Source organism: Ochotona curzoniae, unplaced genomic scaffold, assembly GCF_017591425.1.
Source record: "Ochotona curzoniae isolate NIBS_2020 unplaced genomic scaffold, NIBS_Ocur_1.0 contig_883, whole genome shotgun sequence".
Lineage (NCBI taxonomy): Eukaryota > Metazoa > Chordata > Mammalia > Lagomorpha > Ochotonidae > Ochotona > Ochotona curzoniae.
This window is the reverse complement of record NW_024466599.1, coordinates 1431386-1452749: the sequence shown is the minus strand read 5'-3', so window position 1 is coordinate 1452749 and position 21364 is coordinate 1431386. Positions and strand designations below refer to the sequence as shown.

Below are 21364 nucleotides of genomic sequence, written 5' to 3'. Positions count from 1 at the left end.
GGTATGACAGCCTAACAGCATGGCTCACACTTCATCCTGGCTCCTGTTCCTGCCCTGGTGGTAACCTCAACACAGAGACGTGGGCATTCCAAACCACATGCTAACAGCCACATTGAATACCTACCCTATGTGATAAGGAGTTGAGTCTAACAGATACAAATTCCTAAAAATCAGCAGTCAGAAAACAAAAACTCCAATTAATAGTTGATATGAGCAACCCCCACCCCATGAAGATGTATAATGACATACAGGCAGATGAAAAGATGCCTAACACAGTGTGTCATTAGGGAGCTGCATATGGAAATATTGAGGTGCCAAAACCATTACACACCTACAGAACACAGATGACCAAACGCTGGTGAGGCTGTGGGCCAATAGGGATGCGCATCCACTGCTGATGAGGATGCAAATGCATGACTGCTCTGGAAGATGCACCAAGGTTGCTTTCACCGTAAGATCCAGCAATCACAGTCCTGGTACTTAACTAAAGAGTTTAAAAATCATGTCCCCACAAAAACCTTAACAAGAATGTTTATAGCAGCTTTATCTCCAAGTGCCCCAAACTGGAAGCAACCGAGACGTTTTTCCATAGCCGAATGGACTCATATGCCACGGTAAAGGCATCCATGACAGGACTGCTTTATGCCACATGGATGAAGCACAGTGTGCAATCCTAAGTGAAGACTCCAGTCTGCCAACAGTCCCCATGGTATGAGAACTGCCTCATGGCAGTGGGGACGGGGCAGTCACCAGGAATCACACAGAGCACTTGGAGAATTCCTGGTCCCTTGAAGGGCTGGGCTAAGGATTTAACCAGGTACAATTTTCATTCTATGACAAGAACCCAGAGACTCCTCTGTACACCAACTTTTGGAACTGAGGTTTGCAGTTACAACAGATCCGAGGCTTGCCAAATAGTATACAAATATCATTTAGATACAGGATGTGTAAACTCAAAGGTTACTGCTTCCACTGAAGCACTTATTTTTAGCTGAAAGAAATGAAAAACAGATTAAAAGAAATTTACTTTGATTAACTGCACGTACAAGTTGCTAGAGGGCAGATATCAGTCCATTTTGGACACAGCTTAGTCATGACCCGGGCTCAGAGCTGCCAGAGAGCCTGTTGGGCTCATTACCCTCCTGCCCACCAGCACCCTCCAGCAGCCCACCAGCAGCCCTCCAGCAGCCCACCAGCAGCCCACCAGCAGCCCACCAGCAGCCCTCCAGCAGCCCACCAGCAGCCCACCAGCACCCTCCAGCAGCCCACCAGCACCCTCCAGCAACCTGCAGCACCTGAGACCTCGTTGCAATGCCCAGAGGCTCCGCTCCAATGGCTGCTGAGTGTTTGTGTGTATTCGCCCTAAGCCGGGGTCTTAATGATATGGGACTAACCTGCAGGTTATGTAGTAACCCAAAGGGTATTAGGCACTGTCGTTTACATCTTCATGAGCAGGTCTCAAAAATGTCCATCTAAGTTTACTAGGACCAAACTAAACTGGGCAGCCAGTACAAATCCACAGGATGTCACGCACAACACTCCTCCATAGCTGCAGCTGGCTTCCTCGATGGCTCCCACTCTCTCCCTTTTAAGAACACAGGTGTTTAAAGCCAACATGGAGCACAGAAGGGAGAGTGAAATTCTGCAGTGTGTTTTGAGTGGGGATGGCAGGAGTCTCACCACCCCGGTGGAACCTGCACGGGCCCTCCCAGAGCCCAGCCCAGGATGACGGCCACCAACGCTCATCTCATCGGCGAATGAGGCTGCCCAGCGCTCCTGCCACCCCACAGGAGCCACCTGCAGCCCCCATGACTCCTGCTTCTCACAGGGGGAGGATTCAAGAGCAAAATCGGGTTACCCATCTCTTCCTGGAACTGTCAGGACATGTTGAGTGGAACCCCAAGTCAAACAAGGAGTAATACAACAGAATTCCTTCAGAGCTACATTTTCATGTTTTTTAAATAAACAAAACAAAACAAAACAAAACAAAACAAAAGTAATGGGCTGCTTCTCTCTGAATGACTGCTGAAGGAAGTGGATCATTAACTTGGAACCTTTGAGTCCAGGGCAGCGAGCCCCCCGAACTCACCTGATCGGCTTGCCAGGACAGTGAGCTCCCCGAACTCGCCTGATCGGCTTGCCAGGACAGTGAGCTCCTTGGGCTCGCCTGGTTGGCCTGCCAGGGCAGTGGGTTCCCTAAGTTCACCTGGTCGGCCCGCCCGGGCGGTGGGCTCCTGGGCTCGCCTGGTCGACCCGCCAGGTCGGTGGGCTCCCCAGGTTTGCCTGCTGGCTTGACAGATCCAAGACCACATTGTGAAGGAGCCCACTGATTTCTGTGCTGGCGCTGTTCCTCCCTCTGTCCTTCCCAGGCGGAGCCACCAAGGAGGCAAATGAACATCCCCAGGCCCAATGCATCAAAACTGTCAACAAGCCACGTCAGGCCCTTCTCAGCCACTCTGCAACAGACGCTGCGGGAAGGTGCCAGAGGCGCCCACGAGCCCCCCCCCCCCCCCCCCCCCCGCAGAAAGCAGGCAGCAGGGCCGCCTGACAGCCTTCCCCGTGGCTGGCTGGAATCTGGAGCCTGGGCATCCGGAGCAACAGACAGGCGAGGTGACAGGGGCACATCACGGCTCTCGGCACTGCAGAGCAGCAGGGAAGGTCTCACAGCTTAAGGAAAACCAACAGGAAGAGGCCCCCATGGCTTCCTGTGGAAGCAGCACGCCCACTGGGGAGAGGCGCGGCGGGAGGGCTCTGCCCGTTAGCTCGGGGCGACGCGTGGTGCTCACCTGATGGATTGCCGCCCTGCGTGTTCTAAGCACCAAGCTCAAGATCTGGCCCTGGATGCACAGAGCGAGAGCTCGGCTGCTGTCCTAAGGGGTACCATGCCCTCCCCGCAGGCACGCGCACACAGACATGGCTTTGATGGACTCCAGACACGTGCTTACTCTAAAGGAATGCACATAAAAGTAATTTTGCATGGATTCTCTCCATCTGGCCGAACCCTCCGTCCCTGAAGAGCCGTGCTGAGGATCTCAGTAAAACCCTTCATGCTAAGGGGAGCTGTCAAGTGAGATAAAACACACAAGGCTTCTGCCCCGGCCCGGAGGCCTGCCTCTCTCCTGCAGGGAGAAAGTGCCTGGACTAAAAAACATAAGAAGGAAAAGAGAAGAGGCGAGTCGCAATGTGTAAGAAGTTATTCCTCCAGGATCTGCTTTCCTGGGAGATCCCATGTACAGTCATGATCTGCCAAAATCTAGGTTGGTATAAATACTGTAAAAGCGTCCTCATTAATCATTCAGGAAACATCAAACACAAACACTCCTACAAAATTTATTTTAGACAGTCCCCTGTAGTGCTGAAAATCCACACTGTCACCACACATGTCAGAAAGGAACTTGCTGGAAAGCAGCCTGCCTTGGAGCCGGGCCTAAAGCAAGGCGAGAGAGCAGAGAGGGGGGCCTCCGTGGGGCGTCAAGCTGCTGGGTGGGCACAGTCCTGCCAGTAGTGTGGGGCAGTGGACAGGCTGATGTTGCAGCCTGGGCCAGGGGCTGGGAGCTGGGCCCCCTTGGGGACAGGGACACTCGGACACTGCCCGAGAGGGACCCTGACACGTGGATGCTGCAGCCCACAGGTCCTGCTCTGAGTGGCCCCTCTGCCTCTGCCCATCTCCTCTGATACAAGCAGCTCCCCACGGGCTCTGCGCTGCTGCTTCTCAGTGCTGGGGACAAGGCTTGGTACCTGCATGTGCCTGACCAAGCGCACAGAGCCATGGTCGTAGCCCTCAGCAATGTCACCTGCCCCAGGGGACACAGCCTGACGCCTGCACGCCTGGGTGCACTGACATTACGACCACAATGTGACAAGGTGAGAGCTCCTGGGTGGGACGGCAGAGGACTGTCACTGACCAAGCCACAGCTGTGGGCCCTAAGAATGGAAGACCAAACACCACAGCGTGGAGAACAGGAGAGGGACAGCTGAACACACTAACAGCCTCCCCGAAAGCAGCACACCAGGCGTGTTCACGCCAAGACACAAAGGGAAAGCAGATCTGACAGCTGAAGCAAGATCAACACAAAACTCCTGACTTACGGTGCTTGATGACGCTGACAGAAAGGCTTCAGCATTGATGATGAGAACTAGAAATGAGAATTCTTGATGTAGGAGTGGGGAGGATTAAGGACGCAGCGGTGACTCACCTTGACCTACACAGAGGGAGTTAAAAAGAGCCTGTCTCGTCACCTTCATCTCGCTGCGATGCTCTCACACCGCCGGAACAGGCTTTGAAAACAAGACTCCCCGGCCGTGCCTGCGCCCTGCATGCCCTGAGCGCTGAGGGCTTCCCAGGGGAACACCCTCTGGTCCCCGTTGTCCTTCGGCGAGCTCTGAAAACTCCAGGCCCTGGCCCTCGGCACGTGTGCACGCGCCTTCGTGAGTGCAAAAGAGCATGCTGAGCAACAAACCGCAGCAATGGAGCTGGTGTCCTGGGGGTGGGGGGAGCATCAGACTGCAGCGACGGAGCTGGTGTGCCGGTGGGGGGGGGCAACCTAGCTGTCCTCCAGGACGCTCAACTTAAACATTCAGAAATGGACCCTCATTTTTCTCTGAAGATAAGAATATAGCAAACATGTACACCATAAAGAGTAACCCCAGTCACATGCCATAAGATCATCTATAACTACATGACATATCACACCATACTACTGTGCAACCCAACAATCTGTTCCAGTACTGGCTCATCAGCCACTAAAAAGCAACGCCGAGGCGAGACGTCAATCGGAAACATAACCAAGGAGGTGCTGATGTCATCCTTCCACGGACGTAATTCCTGCCAAGACTCTTTTTAACTTTAATTTTATTCATTTAATCTTATTTTTAGATTATTTACGATTCAGCTCCATAGACTCTGGGATTTCCCTTCCTGCCCTCGCCAAGTCCTCGCCCTGATTCCTTCCATATTATTACAGTAGTCTAGTCCTTCACAAAGAGCAGACAGCCCCAAGTCCATCATTCTGCCACTGGAGCGTATCCTGACATTGTCAGCGTGGACACCGGCAGAGTCCAGCATCCTACTGTCGAGATACAAGCGGCAGCTTCACTGGGAGTCCAGCTTTGTCTGGAAGTAGAGGTGCACACTGCATTGTACCCTCCCATCTCGGTCTGACAGTCTCCATTACACAGTTACTGTACATCCCTTAAATGAAAAGCCATAAAGCAAAATCAACAACAGGAAGAAAAACAGAAAATTTGCAACAACATGAAGTTAAATAACATGTTACGGAATGATCAATGCGTTGCTGAAGAAACGAAAAAGACTTTTCTTGAGAAAATGATGCTACCAAAAACCCCCCAACAAAACCAAACAACAACAGGGTCCGGCGCGGTGGCGCAGTGGTTAAGGTCCTCGCCTTGCACGCCTGGGATCCCATGTGGGCGCTGGTTCTAATCCCGGCGGCCCCGCTTCCCATCCAGCTCCCTGCCTGTGACCCAAGAAAGCAGTCGAGGATGGCCCAAAGCTTTGGGACCCTGCACCCGCGTGGGAGACCCAGAAGAGGTTCCTGGCTTTGGACCGTCGGCCGTTGCGCTCACTTGGGGAGTGAATCATGAGGGAAGATCTTCCTCTCTGTCTCTCCTCTCTGTATATCCGCAAGTCCTTCACTCTGTCTGTAAGCAGGGCCAGCTCTAAGGCCCCAGAGCTACTTGACGTCACAAACAGGGAGTCTGCGTGAGAGTTTACCCCTAGTATATCAAGTTGGATACACCAACCCTGCACCTTCTTCAAGTGCACGGCTGAAGCCAGGGACACTTTCCTGGGGGTCTGCTTGTGGGCAGGCAGTCCCCAACTCCACACCGGGGCCTGATCTGAGGGCTGGAGGCATAGCAAATGCCAGAAGGAACCAGGGAGGGAGTGGGACAACAGAAGAAAAATGGGGCAGGGCCTGAAAGCGGAAGGGCAGGGAACAGACAGGGGAGCCCAGGCCAGAGCTGTGCACTGCCACCTGCTCGCACCATGGAGTCGCTCCCTGTCCTGGCACCTGTTCACACCATGGAGTCGCTCCCTGTCCTGGCACCTGTTCGCACCATGGAGTCGCTCCCTGTCCTGGCACCTGCCCGCAACATGGAGTCGCTCCCTGTCCTGGCACCTGTTCGCACCATGGAGTCGCTCCCTGTCCTGGCACCTGCTCGCACCATGGAGTCGCTCCCTGTCCTGGCACCTGCTCGCACCATGGAGTCGCTCCCTGTCCTGGCACCTGTTCACACCATGGAGTCGCTCCCTGTCCTGGCACCTGCCCGCAACATGGAGTCGCTCTCTGTCCTGGCACCTGCTCACACCATGGGACTGTTCCCTGTTCCTGGCACCTGCTCACACCACAGGGTCACTCCCTGTCCTGGCACCTGCTCACACCGGGGCGCTCTCTGCCCTGTCCTGGGAGCTAGCATGGTCCAGCAGCCGCAGAGAAGACGGGGCTGGCCAAGCCAGCCCATATGCTCTCTGAGGGCAAAGGCCACTGACCCTGGCAGCAACACTGCCCCTTCCTTGAGTTAAAGTGACAATTTCATGATTTCCGCATGATTCATTACATGCCTTATTTTGAATAATAATCTCAAGGGGTGAAAATTATGCCAATATTTCAAGGAAATACATTGAAGCTCATTCAAAAGAGTTATTTGTTTGTATCATTACAACCCCCTTTTTAAAGCACATTTTAATGACTTGTTTGGCTTATATATGGTGAACTGAAATGAAATGAATGAATCAAAATCTTACATTTATGCTGTTACACCACAAAACAAAAAGAAAAATGAGTGAGCGTGCATTCTACCCCGTGGATGGATGCTAATACTCTTTAGCTAAAATGCACGTAGGATTTATGCCTATTTCATAATTTAAATTAGCTGCTTAATGACGCATGGCCACTGTCTTCTCTTTATCTGTATCCCAGGGCAATTTAATTTCAGGCAGAATGAGAAGCAAGCTCTCCAGGCTGCATGTCCTGGGAGGCCGTTCCTCAGGCGGGTGGCTCTGCCTGACCCTGGGCCCGGAGGACGCTCACAGGCTCTGACTCACAGACCACCGAGGGCCTGCAGCTCTCAGGGGCAGCAACATGGTGGGAACGGGGCTTCTCTCCGGGTCCCCACAGCGAGCCCTGCCCCCTAGATGCCCACAGGAATGCAGAGGCATCTTTATGAACCCGGACTCCACCCGGACCTCAACAGGAAGGAAAGCCAGGGGCTCTCAGGCCATGGGCGCCCTGGGGTGCTGGTGGCTCAGGGCCAGCGGTGATGGGACTGTGCCCAGAAGGGGCTCTCAGGCCATGCGTGCCCTGGGGTGCTGGTGGCTCAGGGCCAGCGGCGATGGGATTGTGCCCAGAGCTGTATTTGCTCACAACGGCAGAGAGAACACAGATGAAAGCCAGCTGCCGACCCCGAGGCCCAGCCTGCGCCTGCTGGCAGGAGTGAGGCAGGATGCAGAGGGGCTACAACCAGGCACACTAGGAAGAAATCCATTGTTTTGTTTTTTAAGCTGAAGAAAAACATAACTGCTGCTTCTAAGCAAACAGAACGGCCATCAGTGCTCCTGGGTAGAACCCAGAGGAACACTCCTGAGCTCCGCCATTCCAATGTCTTCCCATGGGGCCTGCCCTTGTGGGCTCCCACACAGAGGACAGAGCTCCAAGGAGGCATACCGATGAGGGCCACCAGGTGACCTGCTGGCTACGGAACTAGGCCCGGGAGACACAGTGCTCCCAGTACTGTGAAGGCTTACACTCTCCACTCCAGCTCTCTGCATGTTCTCCACCTCCTGTCTGGCTCGACATCTTCCAACCAGCTGGATGGCTCTGCTGCGTAACGGGTCTCAGGCAGGGGTACTGGAGTCTCATACAGGCTACTGAACAACCAAGAAAAGCAGCAAAGGCCACACGTGCAGGAATAGTCAATGGCAGCCTTAGTCATATGCAGCGTGCATGGACACATGGGGACACTGAGCCAACTCGCCAAGTGTGCAGCGCGACTGGGCGGAAGCAGGCCACGGCCTCAAACCAGGACACCCCCTCTGCCATGAACCTGGCACAACTGCCGGGGCATCCCGCTCACTGCCCTTTCTCTCCCTCGCTCTGGTCTCCCGAGGCTCTCTCGGAATCCCCTTCTGCTCAGGTACAGACAGTAAGCAGGATGGAGACTTCCAGCACCTGCTTCGGCGAGGTGTGTGGGGCATGGGCGTGTACTCGTCAGGGGTTGAAGCCGCCTCATCACCTGGGTCCCTCTACCACCAGTGGGCCCACGCCCAGCTCCACGTGACCCCACTGCTCTGACGCAATGGCCACTCGGAAGGGACCTGGAGTGGGCCTCCCAATCCCCGCGTCCACAGCCCTGAGTGGGGAGGCTTATGGCTAGGCTATTTGATTTTTGGAGTTCAGCAAGTACAGAAGCACAGAGCTGAGTCTGTGTAACGCAGAGCGGGGCAGAAGCCAAGCCTGGCACTGCACGGGGAGCCGAGTCGCTGCTTACCCCTGCGGCCGGGGTACACGTGCGGGTAGTATTCATAGTAAAGGTCTGGCTGGTCGAGGTTCCCGAAGGGCTCAAACTCCACCTCGGCATTCTGGAACAGGCCCAGCTTCACCAGCAGTGCCAGCCTCACGAACCAAAGCTGGAAACACAAGACGCGGCGGAAGCAAGCTGTCATTATATGTACCAGGTGCACAAACCCTATGTCTTACTGATTGGGTATCACAAGATTGAGGTGGTTCTTCTTTTTAAAGATTTATTTATTTTTATTGGGGAGTCAGATTTATAGAGAAAAAGACCTTCGGTCTGCTGATCTACTCCCCAAGTGACCACAACGGTTGAGGCTGAGCCGATCCGAAGCCAAGAGCTTCTTCCACGTGGGTGCAGGATCCCTAGGCTTTGGGCCATCCTCCGCTCCCTTCCCAGGCCACTAACAGGGAGCTGGATAGGGGGTGGAACAGCTAGGACATGCAGTGGCATTCATATGGGATCCCGACACATGCAAGATGAGGATTTTAGCCATTAGGCTATCGCAATGGGCCCACAAAATTGTCTTCAATATTTAAAACAAGGCCCAGACTAACCTTCGGTTTTCGCATAATTGCATAATTACATGTTTATAAGCATACTCTTGCATTTAATAAAGGTATATGCACAAATTGCCATGCATGGGGCTGGGAAGAGTAGCCCACAGCCCCGTGCTGAGAGGCGGAGCCATTGTGGGGCATGGGGAGGAATGGCACAAAACAGCACAGGATGGGGGACATGGCAGGACCTGTGGTGAGCCACGGCACACAGGGCACACAATAGCAGTGAATGCTATAGCATGCTAGGAGGCCAAAGGCCACGCAAGGCCTCGTGCTGCGGACTAGGGGGACAGAGGCCACGCAAGGCCTCGTGAAAGGGACTAGGGGGACAGAGACTCCGAGCGGGCAGTATGCGGGTGCTCCCGTGTGTACCCAGCAATGCGAGGAGACACTGACTAGAGTGCTCAGGCTGCACAAGTTCAGAACCAAAAGGTGGCTGAGAAAATACTGAGCTGCACTCACTATCATTCTGTGGGATAGCACTGCGGCAGAGTCCAGCCGCCAACGGTAATGCAGCGCCCCGCATGGCAATGGCTCAAGTCCTGGCTGCTCCACTTCTGACCCTGTTCCCTGCTAAAGTGCCCGGGAAGGCAGCAGAGGATGGTCCAAGTCCTGGCTCCCTTCCGCCCATGTGGGAGGGACCTCAGCCTGGTCTGGCCCCTGCCTGGCCTGGCCCCTGCCTGGCCTGGCCCCAGCTGTCCCAAGCATTCTGGGGAGTAAAGCAGCTGATGGGAGATCTACCCGTGACTGTGTGTCCTTCTCTCTGCTCTGCCACAAGTAAATAAACACTTAGCAACAAGGGGCTGGAGTGTGGTGACACAGTGGGTGAAGTTACTGCCTGCAACCATGGCGCCTCATTAGAGGGACGGTTCACATCCCTTTTGTTCCACTTCCACCCCAGCTCCCAGCTCACGCGCTGGGAAAGCGGCAGAAGGTGGCCCAAGTGCCTGGGCCCCTGCTATTCATGTGGGAGACCAGGATGCAGCTTCTGGCTCCTGGCTGCAGCCTAGCCCAGCCCTGGCTGTCGCAGCCATTTCTGGAGGGACCCAGAGGATGGAATAGAGCTCTTTCGCTCTCTTTCAAACAAATCAATCTTGGAAAACAAACAAAATAACAAAAATCTCAAATGGGGAATTAAAGAAGTGATGCCTAAGTTTTAGATGGCTGCCCTGAGTGGTGGGTTAAGCCGCACCCTTGCGCTCCATGCAGCCTGCGGTGTACACCTGGGTCTCGGGCGGCAGGCACACTGGAGTCCCCCGGCTGTCGGGCGCAGCCATGGCATCACTGTGCCTGTGTCAGTCACGGCCCTGGAGAAAGGGCTGAGGGTGGGGTGTGCTGGCTGCTGGGATGTCTCCTGTCGGTGAGGAGGCGCTCACTTTGATACGGCAAGGACAAATCCGGTCTGAGGCTGGCTATCTCTACGCAGAGCACACCAACATGCGGAGATGGTAAGGACAGAAAAAGGTTACAGGCACTGCGTCCACGGGCCAGGGCAGAGAACCCTAGGGATCCAGCACCGCCTGCAGGTTCAGGGGGACCCCCAGGCACAGTCCTCACTCGGTGAGTCCCCCTCCTCACGGCTGTGCAGTCCTTCAGATAGGATCAGTTCTGGGGACCCCCACAGGCGTCAGGTAAAAGGTAGAAAGCCCCTAGGAAAGGCAAGAAGCCAAGGGCCTCTATGGCTGCTTCCTTTTATCCACAGCTCTGCTCTGCGCATTCCTGTCACTTCTAAATTTCAGAACAAGTGTTGCTGCAGCAAGGAAGGCACGCAAGTGCATGGGTACCAGCTCCCCGGGCAGCCAGGACAAACCGATGATGCCACCACTTCCATCAAGCCCAGAGGGGCCCTGGAGTCTTCTGAGTGCCTGCCACCTCAACTGGGGCTCCCGCCCCTGCCATCTGCTAGGAGGCTGTGTGCCAAGTGCCCTGTGCCCACCAAGGTTCCGGGCCAAAGGTGCAACAGGGCGTGGCTGGAAGTGCCATTCTGGGGCACACGCAGTGACACCGAGAAAGAGAAAGGAAGAATTGGTGCTCATTTTCCAATTGTTCTTTGTGGTGTGAAAAGCCTGGTCTCTCCCACATCTCCAACACAAGTGGAATAACAATGCAGTGACAGTTGGCTGTGCCTACCTGCAGTGAGTCTGTGGTGTGGCTGGTGGGCAGCCCGCTCTTGCCGTAGCCCTGGCCGTGGGCAGTGAGGAGGCGTCCGCACAGGTCAACTGCTGCCCTCCAGTTTTTGCAGCTCTGTAAGACACAGAGGGACAGGTAAGTGACACACACAGTCACCTCGCCAGAGCCGCTCTGTGGAGCCAGTGAGACCCGTGCAAGGCCCTTCTGCCGGGGAGCAGAGAGCTGTGCCGCGCGCTGGGGCACATGCGTGATGAGGAAACATGTGAATCATTAAAGGACGCTTTAAAAGAATGCATTAAAAGAATGCAAACAACCGACAGAACAACTGCTGAGACAGGTCTCCTACAGGACAAGTCCACGGGCCAGGCTGCGCTTCCACTTTCCTGCTGCGAGCTGGGAACGCTCATCTGCATCTGTAAGATCTCTCGTGAGTATAAAGAATGGTTCTACATGTTTACATTGGGCACTGAACTCAGGCCTGCGCGAACACACGTGTCAGATATTCCCAGTCATCAAATGAATGAGTCTGCGTGCAGTCCAGATGCTTCTTCAGAAGGTCAGGTTGCCCTGGAAGCCTGTCGATGCTTCCAATTTACTCCAAGGTGGAGTGCGGGGGAGGGGAGGACGCTGAGGCAGCAGGCCACCGAGCTGGGGCACAGACATGGGGCAGGGACCCTGACGGCCACTCCCCTGATGACGCTGAGGCAGCAGGCCACCGAGCTGGGGCACAGACATGGGGCAGGGACCCTGATGGCCACTCCCCTGACGACGCTGAGGCAGCAGCCCACCGAGCTGGGGCACAGACGTGGGGCAGGGACCCTGACGGCCACTCCCCTGATGACGCTGAGGCAGCAGGCCACCGAGCTGGGGCACAGACGTGGGGCAGGGACCCTGACGGCCACTCCCCTGATGACGCTGAGGCAGCAGCCCACCGAGCTGGGGCACAGACATGGGGCAGGGACCCTGATGGCCACTCCCCTGATGACGCTGAGGCAGCAGGACACCGAGCTGGGGCACAGACATGGGGCAGGGACCCTGACGGCCACTCCCCTGATGACGCTGAGGCAGCAGGCCACCGAGCTGGGGCACAGACATGGGGCAGGGACCCTGACGGCCACTCCCCTGACGACGCTGAGGCAGCAGGCCACCGAGCTGGGGCACAGACATGGGGCAGGGACTCTGACGGCCACTCCCCCCTAAGGACCCTGAGGCAGCTTCCCACCAGGCAAAGGGCACAGACAGACAGAGGGCATGAGCTGTGCGAACACTCGGTGCTGCCCCAAAGGCAGAGCCTGCCCGAGGAGCAGAAGGGGCACTGGCCCTGGGGAAGGGAGGGCGAGGACTAGAAGAAAAGCAGCTAGAGACTCTGGACTCACCCCCAGGGCCAAGGGGAGCCCCTGAGGGCTGTGAGCCAGAGGGAGACTGCACCCCAAAGCGTGCCACATATGCTCCCCACGAGAGGCCTCGGCTCCACCAGCTCTACTGTGACGACCCACACCCAGATGTCAGATTATTTGAGAGGCACAGTGCCTGACACAGCTCAGCCTCTGCCAGGCTTCCCAGGGCAGCTAGCTGAGCCTCTGGAGAGCAGATGTCCATACTCTAAAGGGCGCCTTGGCTGCCCCACATTTTCAGCAGCTGGGAACAGAGGTGCTATCAACATGTGCGGGCATGCTTTTACGTGGACAGAGGCACGCCCTGCTTGGGTGGGACACAAGGCTGAGCTGCCGGCTGGAAAAACGCATCAGTTCTGTAGAACCATGAGGGTTTTTCTCTTCCTCTGAAGTAGCTATGCTATTTTCCCGGCCACCAGTGCTGTGTGGCTTCCTGTGCTACACCTTCCCAGCACCTGCTGTGGTCAGTGCCGGCCTCAGCTGCTCTCCTTCGGGAACAGTGGCACCCTGCCGCTGGGAGGGCTCCCCAGACACTGGCACCTGCCACAGCCTGCAGCCCAGCACAAACGTCACTTCCTCAGTCTCTCCTGCTTTTTTTTTGTCCCCTTGGTGATGAGGAACCCGGCTCACGCATAATGCAGCAGCTATGCCTGGCTCATGTACCATGTCCACACACCAAGGGCCTGTGGCATGCTTGCCAGCCAGGCCACAGCCTCTTAGAGATGCGAGAACCACAGGACAGCTGGGGCCAGCCACATTTCCCCAAGTGTCCAGCCACAGCAGAAGAACTTCAATATGTACAGAATTATGGGATAGTATGGGGGCAGAGCCAGCTAACTCACCAACTCGAAGCACCAACACCCCATGTGAGTGCTGGGTCTAGTCCTGGCTACTCTATCTCCAAGCCAGCTCCCTGCTGATGGCTTGGGAAAGCAGCTTGGGCTCTTGGGCCCCTGCACTCACAAGAGAAACCTTGCAGAAGCTCCTGACTGCTGGCTTTGGGTCAGCTCAGCTCTGGCCATTGCAGCCATTTGGAGAGAAAGTGGAGGAAAGAGTTTGCTGTCTCTATCATTCTCTCTCTGCAAATCTGTTCCTCAAATAAAAATGAATAAATATGTGTGTTTTAAAGGAATACAGGATTTCCATGTTCTGGTTGACAGCTCACAAGTATTTTTACACTTGTTAAGATAATTTACTAAAACTGCCTCCAAATGCCTTCTCAAGTCTAAACTTGGTGCGCTAACCACCCTGTGTCAGTGGCTATGCAGATTCTCTCTGAATTGCAAATGGGACGAGGTGAGCAGGAGAGTTCTGACTTGCCTCCAGCATCCAGGCAGACCAGGCCAGGCTGTGAATCCCAGGCTCCCGTCACACTGCTGGCGTCTCCTGCCAGACAGCAGGGAGGAGTCGTCTTCCCTGGGGTCGGGCTGCACCCAGGGCAGGAAGGTCAGCACACAGCCTTTGCCTGCCGGAGGGAGGCCTGGCACTCCCAGAGCCTGAGCGGTGAGGTAAGAGTCACAGCAAGGACGAGGGGCTCAGACCGGGCTGTGAGCATCTCTTGGGGGCGTGATCTGTTGCTTTCTTGCTAAAGTTTGTGGCCCTAACATTACAGAAAAGTATTCCAGTGGCCAACTTTTGAAATGTTTTTACATGCTTGAAAGCCAGAGGTGTACACACACATACACACACACACACACACACACCCAGATTCCATTTGCTGCTCTGTTTGCTAAATGCCCACAACAGCCAGGGCGGCTTGGGACAGAGGTCAGGAACCCACACGCATACAGTCATGTCACCCCTCCATGGAAGTGCCAGAGGCCTGAGCATGGAGCCACCATCTGTCCCTTCCTGGGACGCATGAGCAGGCACTGGGACTATCAGAGGAGTAGACACACAGCTGGTGCTCTGACGTCCCAGCAGCAGCTTCACCTCAGCCCCACTAGTACAGCAGGACGGGGGGGAAGAGGACACGGCCCCACTGCCCCACGTCTGCTGGGCTCAGGGAGGCATCCCCAGGAAGGGCAGGACGAGCATCTCCCACTGCTCGTGCCACTGCTCTTCAGGTGCTTCCAAATACAGAAATACATTTTATAAAAACATGTGTTCAGGCCCAGTGTGGTAGTCTAGTGGCTAAAGTCCTAGCTTTGCATGCGCTGGGATCCCACATGGGCGCTGGTTCATGTCCCAGATGCTCACTTCCCAGCCAATGGGCCAATGAGATGCCAGCAGCCCCTAGAATTTGGAATTAGAAAGGAAACAAGCAGGCCTGATGCCGTGGCCTAACAGCTAAAGTCATCACCTTGAACACACTGGGATCCCATATGGGCGCCAGTTCTAATCCTGGCAGCCCCGCTTCCCATCCAGCTTCCTGCTTGTGGCCTGGGAAAGCAGTCAAGGACGGCCCAAAGCCTTGGGACCCTGCACCTGCGTAGGAGACCCAGAAGAAGCTCCTGGCTCCTGGCTGTGGATTGGCTCAGCTCCAGTCATTGCAGTTACTTGGGGAGTGAACCAGCAGATGGAAGATCTTCCTCTCTGTCTCTCCTCTTCTCTGTGAATCTGGCCTTCCAATAAAAATAAATAAATCTTTTTTAAAAGATGTATTCCTTTATTTGGAAATGACAGAGAACTGACAGACAGAACCTGCCATTCAGTGGTTCAGGCCCCACCTGCTTACCACAGCTGGAGCTGGTCCAGGCTGAAGCCAGGTGCTGGAGACATTCCCTGGGCCACACCTGGGTGGGAGGGGCCTCAGAAGCACCACCCGCTGCCTCCCAGCTGTGGCAGCGCAGGCAGCATCTGACCCCAGACACACTGACTTGGGATGTGAGCCCCAAGCAGGGGCTTAGCACACTGGCCATGGATGTCCATCCAGAGGAATGCACCTGAAACTTTTTTTAAAATTAACAGCAGACTACAGACTGAATTACATGGAAGGAACCAGGAACATGAGTGATGGGAGCTCCGTGAGGTCTGGGCCTGAGGCTGCTTCTGAAGGAAGAAGGGAGGGTGGGCTGACATAGAGGTCAGGGTCATGGTCAAGGTGACAAGAGGATGACACAGAGCTGAGAGAGAGTGACCAAACAGTGAGGGTCAGAGCTGGGTGACGGGCGCAAGCAGGGTGGGTGCCTCGACTCCGGGGCTTCCCGGGACTACCGGAGAGAGTGGAGCGCTGCCAGGGTGGCCGGTGGGTGCAGGAGGGAACATGCACGGGCCGGAGAAGAGCCTGGGGGTTCAGCTCTCCGACAGGGGCGCTGCTGACTCACAGGATGAGGGGGAATCACAAACTCTCTCCACGCACGCATGGAGGGTGGCCTGGGCAGGGTGGGCACAGGTGGCAGCAGAGCTGCCCTGCGGAGGGGGCATGGGCAGGGATGCAGTGGCCGCCCCCATGCCGACTCGGCGCCTAGCCCTCACCACTCCAGGGGGGGCAGCACCAGCACGGACCTGCTGCAACCACAGACAAGTGAACGTCTACCCAAGAGCACGGAGGCACAGGCATGCCGGCAGACACGTGCAGGACGCTGCCTGCTGGTGGAGAATGAGAAGGCTGGCTTAGTCTGGCGTTAAACGTTTTTGAAATCCAAGGGCCCTGAAATAGGCCATGAAAAATGCATATTATCAAAAAACTGCAGAATGATTTAAAATTCTGTTTGCATCAAAATAAAGTGGGCTTCTGATTCCATTTTCCTGGGAACCTTGGAAGCTCCTGGCCTAAGTGCAGCGGACTGCACCGGCTCCACTCTGCCCGCTGCCTGCCACCAGGGTCCGTCTTACTCCCTGGGCAGCTGCGGGTCTGCCCCGTGCACCTGGGGCACTGGCTGCCGAGTGGGTCACAAGCACCTTGCTGACTTAGCCTGCAGTGTTCCATGGTGACGCAAACACTAAATCACAGAGAATACTGTGCTGAAATTCAGTCTCCTTTGTAAACCATTTCAACGTACAATGATACAATGTGTTATGGGGTCCTTGGCTTTCTAATTCTTTGGGGAGCACTGACCCCGACTAGTGCAAGGGCAGAGAAGCCAGCGCCTGACTGAGCCTGGGGTGGAGGGCAGGACAGAGGGGCCTGGCCTGAAGAAGCCAGGTCCCCAGGCCTAAGGCAGATGTTCCTGACCCACACTGGGCATTGGGGGCAGTTGGCAAGGCGAGGGGACCAGTTAGATACTAAGGGATGGAGACCTTTCATTCTGCTGACTTAAGTTTACCTATTGGAAAGTCAGAGTGTGTCTCCGAGGGTGCACACAGCAGGGGCAGAGGCAGGCCTCAAACGCACGCCCCAGGTGATGCACGACAGGCCGGCTCGCTCGCTGGCATCTCTCAAGCCCTGACGTCACAGTGAACACCCCTTACACCAGCCACCCCTTTCCAATTCCAGGAGCCTATGCTGCAGTGAATGTCGCGGAGCCTCAGTGGTCAACCACGACATGGTCTCGTATGCTTCTCCGTAACGGGGACTTGAACACATGCCATTTGCATCTTTGTTCACTAAAAACTCTGCAGGCTCAATATTCTCTCAGAGCAGGACTTTTCACGAACACATGAGGTTGGTGACACTAACGCAGATATCACTAAGAAGGTAATGTACTACCCTGGCTCTCTGAGCCTGTCAGCCCCATGGAAATGACACAGCTCCCGAGTACCAGGGCATCCGTCCAGCGGGGCGGTGCTGCCGACCCGGCCAGCGCTGGGGACTCCGGTCACGACACAGCTCCCGAGTACCAGGACATCGGTCCAGCGGGGCGGTGCTGCCGACCCGGCCAGCGCTGGGGACTCCGGTCACAACACAGCTCCCGAGTACCAGGACATCCGTCCAGCGGGGCGGTGCTGCCGGCCCGGCCAGCGCTGGGGACTCCAGTCACGACACAGCTCCCGAGTACCAGGACATCAGTCCAGCGGGGCAGTGCTGCCGACCCGGCCGGCGCTGGGGACTCCGGTCACGACACAGCTCCCGAGTACCAGGACATCAGTCCAGCGGGGCGGTGCTGCCGACCCGGCCGGGGCTGGGGACTCCAGTCACGACACAGCTCCCAAGTACCAGGGCATCCGTCCAGCGGGGCAGTGCTGCCGACCCGGCCGGGGCTGGGGACTCCGGTCACGACACAGCTCCCGAGTACCAGGGCATCAGTCCAGCAGGGCGGTGCTGCCGACCCGGCCGGCGCTGGGGACTCCAGTCACGACACAGCTCCCGAGTACCAGGACATCGGTCCAGTGGGGCGGTGCTACCGACCCGGCCAGCGCTGGGGACTCCGGCTGACCGGCGGCATCCTCCCGACCCCTGCCCCAGGAGCTCTTGAGCAAGGTCTCGAGGGTAGCCACAGGGGAATGGGGCTGCGAGCGCCAGCCCAGGGCCAACACATCATCTGCTGTCCCAGGCAAAGGCAGACAGCCTTGGCTTCCCCTGATCTCACACATCCAACTCTTGACCATTGCAAACTCACCCCTCGTTAAGAGCAATAGAAGCCCTGGCGTGACCTAGTGGATCCCATGTGGGTGCCGGTTCTAATCCTGGCAGCCCCACTTCCCTTCCAGCTCCCTGCTTGTGGCCTGGGAAAGCAGTTGAAGATGGTTCAAAGCTTTAGGACACTGTGCCCGCGTGGGAGACCCTAGAGGAAGCTCCTGGCTCCTAGTTTCAGATTGGCTCAGCTCCGGCCGTTGTGGCTGGGGAGTGAATCATCGGACGGAAGATCTTCCTCTCTGTCCCTCCTCCTCTCTGTGAATCTGACTTTCCAATAAAAATAAACAAATCTTAAGAAAAAAAAAAGAGTAACAGGAAACCAGAAAGTTCTAGATGAAAATACAGGTATGCTGTGGCTGGACATTTCCAACAGCCAGTTTGGGGAAACAAACCGTTCAGCTCTCGATGCAAATGGCAGAAGCTCAATGACAGCCTGGAGCCGGAGCTGTCCCTCTGTGCTGGCCAGGAGCAGAGGCCACTGTCTCCTTCCATCTGCACACAGCAAATGCTTACTAACTGCTTGCAAGGTGAGGTCTAGTGTACGGCCTGGCTTTTGCTCCATGCCTGTAACTGGCTTGCGTTCAATGCTCCAGAGCCAGCAGGCACTTCTGGGTTGTTCTCAGAGCCAACCTCCCTGCCTCTGTTGCCAGGAGGCCCCATTCATTTCCACTAGCTTTGTGAAGTGGCTGCACAGTACAGCTGAGAGCAGCACAATTCTATCAGTTACTCAAGAAAGTCACATGGACTCTCACAGGCCACCCCAGAGCTGGAAATGCTGCCGGTCAGTTCTGGGGGAGGACGGGGCTCATGTGTCCCTGCCACCAGCCTGAGTTCCCGTGTCACAGCTGCTCCTGCTAGGATCCAACCAGCAGGAAACAGACTCCTGCCCTCCTAGCCTTCCCTCCCCAAGCTGCCCTGTGCATCTCCCTGGTTCAGTCACAGCGCCCTCGGAGGGGGAGAAAAGAATAACAAGCAGCCCTCCCACAATCTCACCCACAGGGCTTATCCCAAGGTCTGACTTCATGGGGGGCTAAGCAGGGTGCTGGGGAACAGGGGAGTGTCTGGACACTCCTGGAGGGCCCAGCACGAGGGAAGAGTCAGCAGGCACTGGCCCCGCGCTCAACCCGTCAGCAGCCCGCACACTTTGGAGGGTGACCAGGCATGCAACATTCCCTTCTAGTAGGGACCTCACCTGTCTGTCCTGTGGCCCCCGTCCACTGTCGCTTCTCTTCTTCCACGGCAGGATATTAATGCACACCTGGCCCACGCATTCAATGCCGTGTGACAGTGAATGCCCAGCACGCCCAGCAGCTGAGTTCATCTTTAGTAGCCAAAGAAGCAAAAGCAAAAGCAAACGCTGCTGCTAGCCTGGCAAGTCTAATTCGTGGCAGAGTAGGAGATGCGCTATGCTCCCATAACACTGACAAAACTGAGGACTTTCCACTAAGAGCCTCCAAACTGGCCATGCGCTGTGACCTTGTGCTCTCCCCCTAGACCAATCCCAAAGAAGCCATCACATGTGTAGGAGAGATCTCTACCCCCAAGTTACCCACAGCAGTTTTAGTGTGGGGATGGCAGAGTGGTCTAGTGGATTATCTCAGAGTGGAAAGCTGGTTCCTGCTAGTGCTTCTGGGAAAGCAACAGCAGATGGCCCAAGTGCACGTGGGAGACTCGCGTGGACTCCCAGCTCCTTGCTGCAGTGTGGCCCAGCCTTGCCATCGCGGCCATGAGGGGAGTGAACCAGTCACTCTTCCAAATAAATAAATCTTAAAACTTCTGATTGTGAAATTATTAAAATGTTTTTAGAGAACTTAATTATGTATATTATGCCTACCAAAAAAGACAGGAAAGTATACAAGACATAATATGAAAGCTGTGACATGGAAGTTGTGACTAATTTATATGCAAACACACATCCCTTCATTTTCACACCTGAACACCAAAGTGTTACAGGATAGTGTTCCTAGAAACAGTTCGTGCCTTTTTGGAAGCGAAATAGGAACATGCTGATGGAGAAACGGGGCGCGCTGCGGTTTGTCTTCCCTGCTGGCGGTGGCCCCGTGGAGGCAGGTCCTGGGCCGGAGCAGCACGGCCTGCTTCCCCAAGCATACAGGTCTCCATGACCCGTGCAAAGCTGTGTTAGCACGGGGGAGGCTCCTTCCCTTGTAAGAGAACTCGGGATTTAGAGGCTTGGAGCCTGCTGATGCTCGGTGACCGCCCCCCGCCCCCGTGCCTGTAGAGCTCTCAGCGAAACATTGGGCAGCCCCAGAAGAAATTAGAACTCGTGTGGGCGTACAAACATACAAATGAGGAAACCTGTTTATGGATATTTACACATTTCTGAACCAAGGAAGAAATATCACATAGTAACTGCTGCTATCTCGTCTTCTATCTACCACGTTCACCACTCATAAAACATTTAAAGGTGCAATAAAGTTATTTGCAAAGACTTTGCAAAAATGAAGCGCTCCATAAATGATTAAAAATATTAAAATCCATCACCAGAAGCTGCAGCTCTTGCTGATTTCATATACAAAGACGTGTTTTCGCTTTCTCAAACTAGATCAAAAATAAAGAAAAAACTTACCATCTTAATTATTCACTTTTGAAAAATAAATGTAAATCTTTTAAAAAGTGGCTTCTTTCTGAGCTGAAAATAGGAAGCAGAGACACATATACTCCTATTCCAGCATCTCCTAACTCACGTGTCCAGGGTGACCGAACACCAAGGCCTGTTACAGCACTGCCAGTGGGTACCTCAGCCAAGCCACGTGCCCAGGGGTGACAGAGCACCAAGGCCTGTTACAGCACTGCCCCGCTAAGTGGGCACCTCAGCCAAGCCACATGCCCAGGGGTGACCAAGCACCAAGGCCTGTTACAGCACTGCCAGTGGGTACCTCAGCCAAGCCACATGCCCAGGGGTGACCGAGCACCAAGGCCTGTTACAGCACTGTCCCGCTAAGTGGGCACCTCAGCCAAGCCACATGCCCAGGGGTGACTGAGCACCAAGACCTGTTACAGCACTACCAGTGGGCACCTCAGCCAAGCCACGTGCCCAGGGGTGACCGAGCACCAAGGCCTGTTACAGCACTGCCAGTGGGCACCTCAGCCAAGCCACGTTCTGACGAGCACTCACTGCCATAAACAACAGCCATTCCCGCCTAAGGAAACGCAAGAGGTTTCCTGGGAATCACAGGGAACCAACCTGGAGAACCAAGCGTCCACCAAGAGCCTCTGGTCAGGCAAGACGGCCCTTGCCCCGGCATCTCCAGAGGGGGATGCACAGGAGT

At 55.5% G+C, this 21364-nt stretch overlaps 1 protein-coding gene across 3 annotated transcripts in view; it reads right to left on the bottom strand.

Moving 5' to 3' along the window:
• Window positions 1–21364, bottom strand: part of TRAPPC12 (trafficking protein particle complex subunit 12) — a 77793-nt gene that overhangs the window by 31360 nt on the left and 25069 nt on the right. For all 3 annotated transcript variants that reach the window (XM_040992766.1, XM_040992765.1, XM_040992767.1), the window contains exons 3-4: window positions 11223–11336; window positions 8509–8647 (exon numbers count right to left, since the gene is read on the bottom strand). In XM_040992766.1, coding sequence (XP_040848700.1) covers window positions 8509–8647; window positions 11223–11336 — 253 coding nt within the window. The remainder of the gene's footprint in view (window positions 1–8508; window positions 8648–11222; window positions 11337–21364) is intronic.